Source organism: Rosa chinensis, chromosome 2 (assembly GCF_002994745.2).
Source record: "Rosa chinensis cultivar Old Blush chromosome 2, RchiOBHm-V2, whole genome shotgun sequence".
Taxonomy (NCBI): Eukaryota; Viridiplantae; Streptophyta; class Magnoliopsida; order Rosales; family Rosaceae; genus Rosa; species Rosa chinensis.
The window spans coordinates 72,555,587-72,565,788 of NC_037089.1; the positions used below are offsets into that span (position 1 = coordinate 72,555,587).

Sequence of the window (10,202 nt, forward strand, 5' to 3'; positions counted from 1 at the left end):
CAAAAATTTTGACAGAAATGATCTTAAGAGATTAAAATACTTTGAAAATCGTTTCAAAAAAAAAAAACTTTGAAAATTAATTTAATCACAAGGGCTATTATGACAATTACAAATTATAATTTTATTAATAAAAATAAACAAAATAAATCTCACAACCCACTTTTTTCTCCAACTAACTTTTCTCTGCAATAACCGTTTTCTTCCATTATATTTTCTTTTTTATTTTCTGAAGAAAAAAAAAATTATTTGCACATGCGGAACATGTGTGGAGGAAGGCTAGTATATATTACTAGATCGGGGACGGTTCTTCCTTGCGAATAAGTAGTTAAAAGGTATAACCATGATGCAAATAGAAAGTTGAAACCATTCCAATTGGATGGTCAAATATTATAAGGACACTGTGCTAATGGAACCATGATGCAGATAGAAACCATTCTAATTTGATGGTCAATATTATAAGGACACTGTGCTAATCCAATCCATTAGCACAATGTTTTTACATTATTAGCATTAGTGTATTACTAAAAAAGAAGGTCATGAACAAATCAATAATTCACCTACTTTGGATTAACTTTTTAAACTACATGATTAGTTGGGTGGATCTTGGGTTTGACTAAATAAGTAGATTAGTTTACGGATCTCCCTCTTTTATAATTGTTTTAAGACTAATGGCCAGGTGCCGATGAACTGATAGTTCAAGGCACTTAGTATTTGTTTAGTGTTAAATAGACTTTTGGTACAAACCTAGGAAAACATCTAATCATTTTGGTTCTCTCTTATAAAGACAGCGAATAAATAATTTCAAACAAAACCATAATTTTCAACGGGACCATGTATAAATTTATAAAGACATACGAAAAATGTGTATGTGTTAGGTTTAGAGGTGCAAAGAGAAGTTAGAAAATAAACAAAATTGTACAGGCAAGGACTTAAATACGCGCGAGGACTTAAATCCTATAATAATGTTTGTCTGACTCAAAGTGTGTCGACTGGGACGTCGAGTCTCTAAGAACGGGGAAATGAATTGTTGTGATTTGTGTCGTGTGTGCAGGTGCAAGACACTAGTGGACTACCCGGCGCACAACCAAGTCTAAACTACCCAACCCAAGCATTCCACTATTTAGAAATTTCATTCAAGTTAGACATACAACATGAAAACTCTTTCCTTTGATATTTTATAGTACTTTACTATTAATTTTTTTCTTTTTAAAGTTTAGTCTGATTTGATTACATTTTTTTTGGATACAAAAATGGTGACAAAGTGTGCTACCAGTCTGAACTGGGACTTGATTTGAATAAAACTCTCTCCGAGAAATATATTTCACAAGCGAATGATCAAACGCTGGATCTCTTTAAATATCTAGCTCACGTTGCATACTATAGCTCATTATTGTTTGTCAGATATCATATAACAATTAGGCTCCGTTTGGGATTGCTTCGCTTTAAAATTATTATTATTATTATTTTTAATTCTAGATTTTATTGTGTTTGGTGAATAAATAAAAAACAGCTTTAATTGAAAATTATAGGTCACTGACAGCAGATTTTAGAATGAGCCCAAATGTTGCTTTTAGAAGCTGTTGTGGATTAAAACACGCTCTGAAGTTGTTTTATGTACTGACAGTACTTTTAAAAATATCATTTACCAAACATGAAACTGTTTTAGTTCACAGCTAATTATTCTCACAATACAGTAGCAGCATTTTTATTTTATTTTAATTTTTTAAAAATCACAGCAATCCCAAACTAACCCTTAGTAAACCACTCGGACAGAGCGGTCGGTCGCAACACTCGGGTGGACCAATCCATTCCAAGCCCAACCTATTGTACAAAAAAGAAAAAAGCCCAACCTTTATAGTTAACCCTTGAGGCCTTAACCGACTCTGTAAAAATTGCTTCGTCTCTATAAAAGCAGCTTCTTAATTTACTGATTGGCTCCAAAGACCTAAAATCGCTTCCCCATCTCAAATCCACAACACCACCACCAAATCGACGACATGGCTTCCAAGAAGGGCGACTACAACCCTCACTCCGGCGACGGCGCTAGCCCTGGGTCAGCTCTCTCTCTCTCTCTCTCTCTCTTATCTCTTATCTCTTGGATGGTTTTGTCATCGATACGTGAACAATCAGCTAATTGGTTCCATCATTCTTTTTGTGCAGGAAGATATTCATCGGAGGCTTGGCAAAGAACACCACCTTAGGTAAGATAGATTTCTTCTATCTAGATAAAAATTGATATGGGTCTACTATTCAAAACAGTTATATAGATGTTGTTTGGATGGTTTAAGTTTGATTAGGGGTTTCCGTCGATTTGCTCATATCTGTGTTTGTTGCAGAGACCTTCATTAAGTACTTTGAGAAGTATGGGGAGATAATTGATTCTGTCATCATGAAGGACCGCCAAACCGGGCTTCCTAGGGGTTTCGGCTTTATAACCTATGCCGATCCTTCCGTTGTTGACCAGGTTATTCAAGAGACTCACGTCATCAATGACAAGCAGGTAATCTTCAGCCTTTTACAATTTGATTGAAGAGTTACAAGTAATGTTTAGCATGTTCAATTAAGAGAAATCGAATTTCCGTTAGTTAAGTAGAAGAATTACAGGATTTGATGTTTCTTCATCATCGCTACAACATTATATGGCCAGTTATTTGATTGTGATTATTGTCGTGGTAACCAGGTTGAGATAAAGAGAACCATTCCAAAAGGTGCCGGACAAGCTAATGATTTCAAAACTAAGAAAGTTTTTGTAGGCGGGATTCCAAGAACTGTTACAGAAGGTTTGTGTATTATCTCTTGGCATAGGTTGTTGTTTGTGATACTCTAATTTTTGTTGCACAACTGATCAATGTTTTTTCTTTTTTTGTCTCCCTTTGAACATCAGATGAATTGAAAGATTTCTTTTCAAAGTATGGTAATGTAGAGGAGCATCAGATCATTCGTGAGCATGCCACTAACCGCTCTCGGGGGTTTGGATTTGTTGTATTTGAGAGCGAAAAAGTTGTTGATAATTTGCTGGCAAATGGAAATAAAATTGATATGGATGGAACACAGGTGAGTTTTTGGCAATGGTCTTTGATGATGTTGGGTGTATATACATACGTAAATGTTTTGTATAAAGGAACACTGAAAGGTTTTATTTTAAAGTATCCTCCTAATTTTAAGCACGTGTATTTTTTTTCATGAAAGTTTTGCACGACTTTTACATTCCGTATTTCCTACTTAAGTGGACTTGAATGCAGGGTTTTCTCTCTCTACCCAAATCCAGGTCTCACGAATAAATTTGCTAAGTAAGAGCTTAGGTTAACTCACTTCTTTATTGTAGGTTGAGATCAAGAAGGCTGAACCGAAGAAGGCCTCAAACCCCGCTCATGTTCCTGCCTTCAGTAGAGACTCTAGGGCACCCCCATACCATGCTAGTTATGATTTAGTCGGCAACACATATAGTGGTTATGGCCCTGGTGGTTATGGCCTTCCTTCTTATGGCCCTCCTTCCTATAGGTCACATGGAGAATTTGGCAATAGGTTTGATGATTACAATGGTTATTCAGATGCTAATGATGTTGGTGTTGGTTTTGAGGGTCTCAGAGGTGGTCCTTTTCCTGGTTATCACGGAGATTCTTCATTCGGGTATCCTAGTAGATTCTCATCCTATCGTGGAGGGCTTGGTGGGGGATATGGTGGTAGCGGGTTAGGTGCATATGGGCGTGAAGCTAGGGGCTATGGAAGTTATGCTGGGTCAGGCTCGGGTGATGGTTATGATTCAGGCCCTGGTGCTAGTTATGAAGGACCGCGAGGCTTGTACGGTGCTAGTAGGGCAGGATATGGTGGCAGTAGTCGTTACCACCCTTATGGAAGGTAGAAATATGTCTAAGCTTTCATATAGAAGTTGCATGCTGGTTCCATCGTCCCTAGGCACTACAGCAAGAGGTACTAGCTAGAAGAGCAGATGAACCACTAGTTTCTCCGGGTTGCAAGTTTAGATCATCATCTACTTAGAAGACTTTGTCATTTTAGTCATATGTTATCTGTTTTCCCATTGACAGTTAGAAGATGCTCACCGTTATGTGATAAACATTTGTTAGAATCAACCTAGTGTAGTTTGTGTTCCCATATTCATTTGTTTTCTAGTGCTTTGTGAGCCAGTTATTTTTTTCCCATTGGATATTGTCTTCTGTTCCTAAGAGTGTGCACTGTTGTGAGATATTAGTGAAATAGTTTACTTATGCCCACATAGGTCAAAGTCTATCATTCAGGACCACACAAATTTTTATCATTCAGTCATAAAAATAGTAGGTTCCTTCCTTAAAAGCTATAGCTAGTAAGTAGAAATTCCTGCTTGGTTTTGTTGTGTCTCTTCCTAGAAGCTATGATTTGATGTACTGTTACCATTGTTTTCTTCTGTTGGTAAACCGGTATAAATGACTTGTTACAGTTAAATTGCAAGGGTTTCAAGCGTGACCAATATCTCCCGTATTTTTGTTGAAGTCCTGACTCGTGGTTATGACTATTCTCAAATAGCATTTGATCAGTAGGTATCGAAAATATCTTTGAAACTATATCACAGTGTTTTTCTTTTGGTTACAAGGAGGCCCATAGTGCCTAAGTGAAAGAACCAAAGCACCTAACTGATCTGGCTCATACTCAAAACCATCTTCCTCACAATGTGCACATGAGTGATACTGAGGGAAACTGCGTAGCCCTAGAGACAGTAATGCCTTCCTTTAGCCAGGGAAGTATCCACTCCATTGTTCTCTCGGTGTTTAAGATTGCCAAGAGGATTGCTGCATTTAAATTCCACTCAGTTTTGAATTAGAATTCCTAAAGTATAATTCACTTGGATAAGGATAATCACAACTGCAGACTACTTCCAAGTGGTTGAGGTGCTAATCATCACGAGCAAGATTGACAGAATTGATTTGAGCCTTATCTCACACACCTATTGCGTAATATGGTGTTATCAAAGATGAAAAGCCCTTCGCATTAGCGCAAGTCACTACGCAAAAAAAACAAACGAGAAGGAAAATTAAAAATGTAATTATTAAAGCACTTTGGTTCGTACTAATGCACCGTAGCCTAATCACCTGAAAACCTAGTTTATGCTTAATAAAGCAGCAACAGGTGGAGAATCATCGGTCACGAAAATTTCGCAAGCGACCACAGATGCCAGGTGACTCATTACTTTTCCCGTCCCCACGTGTCAGACACTGGATACGGTTCTTTGTCGTAACTCTAGAACGCGGAGTCGAATTACCGAAACTAACCCTCAGTACTAGTCGCAATGCCATAGGCCATTTAATATTCGTGCGGTTGTTTTCTTACTCAAATACTCTTCCAAAGGATCAACAGGCTCTCATCACACACACACACACACACACAGAGACGAGCTCAGTTTTTCTGGGACGATCCTGATCCTAGTTTTGAAGCAACAGGTATCTGCTTTACGTTTCTTTTTGTTAAGATTTGAATTGTTTTGATATCAGGGTTGATGATCTTTTTTTTTTTTTTTTTGGTTGATGATGAATGTTCTTCCATGAATTTGCTTATTGGGTTTCGTATATTTTGTGTGTGGCATTTGAAATTCTGTTGCTTGATTTAAACCTAGCTGAATCATGAGTTGGCTGTCATGTACGACTGAGTGTTTGATCGTAGTACGACGAATTTGCATTTTGGCATCGGTGAATTTTGACATCGAATCAACAGTCTTGTGCCGCAGATGAAATTGTATCGAACTGGTTTTGAAATTCAAATTCCTCCCGTTTGTCACTGGTTTGTGTTAAAGTGATGAGTTTGAGTGATTTCAAAGAAGAAGCGAAAATTTCGTTTTCCTTTTGCGCGCGTTTTGTGTTAGTTGCTGTTGAATTGAAAAGCATACGTGGTGCCGCATTGCGGTGGAACTTGATTTTTTTGTTCCATCATCTGTGCACTGCATACTGGATTTTGTTTAGTTCTGGTCAGTGCTCTAGTAATTCTAAAGCAGTGTAAGCTATTTGCTTGTTTAACTCTTGTCAGATATAAAATTTTGATCTGTCGCTAATCATAAACAATCATCTACCGTGGGTAATATTATTTGGTCCGTTCAGTGATGGAGGATTCTGAAGGGAGCGTGTTGAACTCACCGGTTGAAGAAAACTTGGGTGCTAGTGATCACTTGTCAATTCTGAAAGGCTATGGAGCATTTGGGATATTGGGTGCTGTTATTATTGCCCTACTTGTACCTTTGTTGCTATCAACTGTGTTCCTGGGAAAGAAAAGGAAGCAACGAGGAGTTCCCGTGCAAGTTGGTGGTGAGGAAGGTTATGCAATGCGCAACATTCGTGTTACTGACTTGATTGAAACTCCTCATAAAGAGGCGACAACTGTGCCAGCCTTGTTTGAGCAATCTTGTGAAAAGTACGCACAGAATCAGTTTCTTGGAACCAGGAAGTTGATTGGAAGGGAATTTGTCACAGCTAGCAATGGCAAGAAGTTTGAGAAACTTCACTTAGGAGATTATGAATGGCAAACTTACAGACAAGTCTTTGATCGTGCTTGCAACTTTGCATCTGGCCTTATTAAGTTAGGTCATAATGTGGATACCCGTGCTGCAATTTTTGCTGACACCTGCGCAGAGTGGTTTATAACCTTTCAGGTAGTCTTCAACTTGTTAATATACCTGCCTTCTGGTTTCTGTTGTTGTTATTAAAAGAGTTGGTTTTCTCTATTCCAGGGGTGCTTCCGGCAGAATATTACTGTTGTTACGATCTATTCTTCCCTAGGTGAGGATGCACTAATCCACTCGCTTAATGAGGTGGGTTGCAAACCACTGCTTCTCCATACTAATTAGCTTTTTTCTTTAACCTGTAGTGTATGAATGTTTTATGTTAAGCAAATTGTGCTCTGTTGCTACAATTTAACAATATATCAAAGATTGAGAACATGGATAGTCCTCATTTTAAGCTTTTATGTTTTTGACAGACTCAAGTTTCAACATTGATCTGTGATTCAAAGCAGTTGAAAAAGCTGGCTTCCATAAGCTCAAGGCTAAATAGCATAAAAAATGTAATTTATTTTGAAGACGAGGGAAGTTCAGATGCTAAAGAATTTGAAAGTACTACCAATTGGACGGTCAGATCCATTTCTGAAGTTGAGAAACTTGGACAAGAAAATTCTGTTCATCCACGTTTACCTTCTAAGAATGACATCGCTGTTATCATGTATACGAGCGGCAGTACAGGTCTACCAAAGGTTTGTGCCCTTTATCTTCCTTTCCCTAATTGCATATGTTTTGTTGGCTATGGAAGTAATGCAGATTCAAACGACATGTTTCATAAATTTGGCTGTTCAATCGTTAGTTGAATATTCTACGACAGCACTAGTTGTTCCTAAAACTGAATGTTGCTTTCCTTTAACATCATTAAGTGGCAATGATACAGGGGGTCATGATAACTCATGGCAATATTGTAGCCACTACGGCAGCTGTTACGACACTGATTCCAAGTCTGGGTGGCACTGATGCATACTTAGCATACTTGCCCTTGGCTCATGTTTTTGAATTGGCCGCGGAGGTAAGTTTGATTTGGAATTTGTTATACTAATTGTAATTCCTGTACAACTTTTGGTGAAATCGTAATATTGTTGTTTTCCAGTCTGTGATGATGGCTTCAGGTGTTAAAGTTGGTTATGGTTCAGCATTGACTTTAACAGACACTTCAAATAAAATTAAGAAAGGAACCAAGGGAGATGTTTCTATGTTAAAGCCGACTCTCATGACTACAGTTCCTGCTATTATAGATCGTATTCGTGATGCAGTTTTTAAAAAGGTAGAAGTGGATGTGAATCACCTTGCCTATGATGTTATTGCACGTCTATTATTTGTTCATATTTGTAGGTCGAGAATTCTTTCTATACTAATCGCTATGATGTACCGTAGGTTGAGGAGAAAGGGGGGACAGCGAAGAACCTTTTTGACATTGGATTTAAACGGCGACTGGCTGCTGTTGAAGGAAGCTGGTTTGGTGCTTGGGGTCTGGAAAAATTGTTTTGGGATAATTTTGTCTTTAAAGTTATACGTCTAGGGCTGGGAGGGCGCATTCGCTTTATGATCTGTGGTGGAGCTCCTTTATCTGCTGATTCACAACGATTCATCAATATCTGCATGGGGTAATTGCTTTCTAGGCGCTAGATGAATATTTTGCATTTCCATGGTGTTAGCTGATTATAATACTGTGTCTTGATATAAAAAATTAAAAATGACATGGCATCCTTCTACGTTTCATAACTATTCAAAAGCAGTTAAATCAATTGCTATAAGTTTATAGAATGAACTTTCACAAGTTGCTGTTGATCCTAATCAGGCATACATTTTAGTTAATTTGGCAAGCTGTTGTTTGTAAACAGTGCTCCAATCGGGCAAGCATATGGCTTGACAGAAACATTTGCTGGAGCTACGTTTTCTGAGTGGGATGACACAGCAGTGGGCCGTGTTGGCCCACCATTGCCTAGTTGCTACATTAAGGTATCTTATATTCGAGAAAAAATTTAGTGGAGATTTTTGATCAATATGAGCTGTTTTACTTTTATGACAATACAAGTCTATATCCCAACTCTAATATTAAGTTCTGCAAATTTCACTGACCAAGATAAGACAGGATGATTTGAAAATTTGATAAGGGACTCATGCTGATACATTATAGGATTTTAAAGCTTTCAATATAAAAGAATGTATCTTTTATTTGAATGCAGCTTGTTTCTTGGAAAGAAGGTGGATACTTGGCATCTGACAAGCCAATGCCTCGTGGGGAGATTGTAATTGGGGGACCCTGTGTAACTGCTGGGTACTTTAAGAATCAAGAAAAGACTGACGAGGTCTACAAGGTGAGTTTTCTACCTTAGCCTGTCGTTGTATTCTTATTTATATGTGATATTGACGATTCCGTGGATGCTGTAGGTTGATGAGAATGGCATGCGCTGGTTTTATACTGGTGACATTGGAATGTTTCATCCTGATGGATGCCTTGAAATTATAGATAGGAAGAAGGATATCGTTAAACTCCAGCATGGAGAATACATCTCCCTTGGAAAGGTGTTATAAAATTTAATGTGCCATTTCTATTAAACTATGTTGCTGGACTTAACAAGCTGTAGTTTCTTCAGGGGTGTTAACATTAGTCATGGCTTTAATGCAGGTTGAGGCAGCATTGATAAACAGTAATTATGTGGACAATATCATGGTATTTGCAGACCCCTTCCACAACTACTGCGTAGCTGTAGTTGTCCCTGTGCGTCAAGCCCTGGAGCAGTGGGCTCAGGGAGCTGGAATCAAGTACAATGATTTTTCTGAGCTGTGTGGAAAAGCTGAAGCAGTTAGTGAGGTCCAGCAATCCCTCTCCAAGGTCCATAAATTTTTCTTTATCTACTAAATGATTTCAATAGTTTATAGCTTTCTCCTCTGCATCTATATCTTTCTTTTTTGCCTTTCTCATGCAGGTAGCAAAAGAAGCAAAATTGGACAAGTTTGAACTTCCTGGAAAGATTTATTTGGCGCCTGATCCATGGACACCTGAATCCGGATTGGTTACTGCTGCTCTCAAGATCAAGAGGGAACAGATCAAGTCCAAGTTCAAAAGTGAGATTGAGAAGTTGTATGGCTGATCAAGTTTATGTCTTCCTGGTTTAGCCAAGTCGTATGTGTTTGAGATGTGTAAGTAGCTAATGACACTGTATTTTGTCCTCTAAGCACACCCACAAGGTTCTAGGATAAGAAATCTCAAGCATTTTTCAATTATAGATTCTACTGATCTCTAAATGTACCCGTATTATTCTGTTCTAAAGATTTTTTTTTTGGTAAAATTCTCATAAACCCCAAATCCACCAATATACTTCCCATACACCCCTCGAAAATCCCACTCACACAAATCTTTTCACTTTTCCACTACTATCTAAAATATCACTTCCTATTCATCTCACTTTTACCCCTCTCTTTTTATTTTATTTTTGACAAAGCGTGGTGGGCTCATCTTGAATTTATTTGTCTAGATATAATTGCAGCTAAATTGCATCCTCTATTCGACGGTAAACAGTAAAACTTTACTATTCATAATTTCGATCGTTGACAGACTTGAATTAGTTGCTATTTGTAAAAATACTAGCAAAGAACTGCAAAAAGAGAGAGAAAAATTGAGAAAATTGAAAGAATATAGAGAAAGTCTTAACAGAGGAAC

General features: G+C 37.9%; 2 protein-coding genes across 3 annotated transcripts; both read left to right on the top strand.

Moving 5' to 3' along the window:
- The first annotated feature begins 1,905 nt into the window (after positions 1-1,905).
- On the top strand, positions 1,906-4,217 carry LOC112186083 (RNA-binding protein Musashi homolog 2). Its single transcript, XM_024324446.2, has 6 exons — positions 1,906-2,053; positions 2,161-2,201; positions 2,337-2,500; positions 2,681-2,780; positions 2,885-3,054; positions 3,326-4,217. The coding sequence occupies exons 1-6, from the start codon at positions 1,998-2,000 to the stop codon at positions 3,860-3,862; spliced, it is 1,068 nt and encodes a 355-aa protein (XP_024180214.1). The 5' UTR covers positions 1,906-1,997; the 3' UTR covers positions 3,863-4,217.
- A 1,068-nt stretch (positions 4,218-5,285) lies between these two features.
- On the top strand, positions 5,286-9,841 carry LOC112186082 (long chain acyl-CoA synthetase 8). Of its 2 annotated transcripts, none has more exons than XM_024324445.2 (12): positions 5,286-5,432; positions 6,084-6,631; positions 6,710-6,790; positions 6,958-7,227; positions 7,416-7,547; positions 7,629-7,802; positions 7,913-8,142; positions 8,380-8,497; positions 8,725-8,856; positions 8,930-9,064; positions 9,168-9,374; positions 9,469-9,841. In XM_024324445.2, exons 2-12 carry the CDS (start codon positions 6,086-6,088, stop codon positions 9,631-9,633), a joined length of 2,190 nt encoding a protein of 729 aa, XP_024180213.1. In that variant the 5' UTR covers positions 5,286-5,432; positions 6,084-6,085; the 3' UTR covers positions 9,634-9,841. The 2 variants fall into 2 exon arrangements, with proteins under 2 accessions (XP_024180213.1, XP_024180212.1); XM_024324444.2 differs by having other exon boundaries at positions 5,343-5,432; positions 6,061-6,631.
- Positions 9,842-10,202: the final 361 nt, after the last annotated feature.

Excerpts from the sequence above, each read along its gene's own strand:
- LOC112186082 (XM_024324445.2), top strand. The coding sequence starts at position 6,086 with ATGGAGGATTCTGAAGGGAGCGTGTTGAACTCACCGGTTGAAGAAAAC. Across the intron at positions 8,143-8,379 it reads TTCATCAATATCTGCATGGG|TGCTCCAATCGGGCAAGCAT; the intron begins GTAATTGCTTTC and ends GTTTGTAAACAG. Across the intron at positions 9,065-9,167 it reads AATACATCTCCCTTGGAAAG|GTTGAGGCAGCATTGATAAA; the intron begins GTGTTATAAAAT and ends GCTTTAATGCAG.
- LOC112186083 (XM_024324446.2), top strand. The coding sequence starts at position 1,998 with ATGGCTTCCAAGAAGGGCGACTACAACCCTCACTCCGGCGACGGCGCT. Across the intron at positions 2,501-2,680 it reads ACGTCATCAATGACAAGCAG|GTTGAGATAAAGAGAACCAT; the intron begins GTAATCTTCAGC and ends CGTGGTAACCAG. Across the intron at positions 2,781-2,884 it reads TCCAAGAACTGTTACAGAAG|ATGAATTGAAAGATTTCTTT; the intron begins GTTTGTGTATTA and ends TTTGAACATCAG.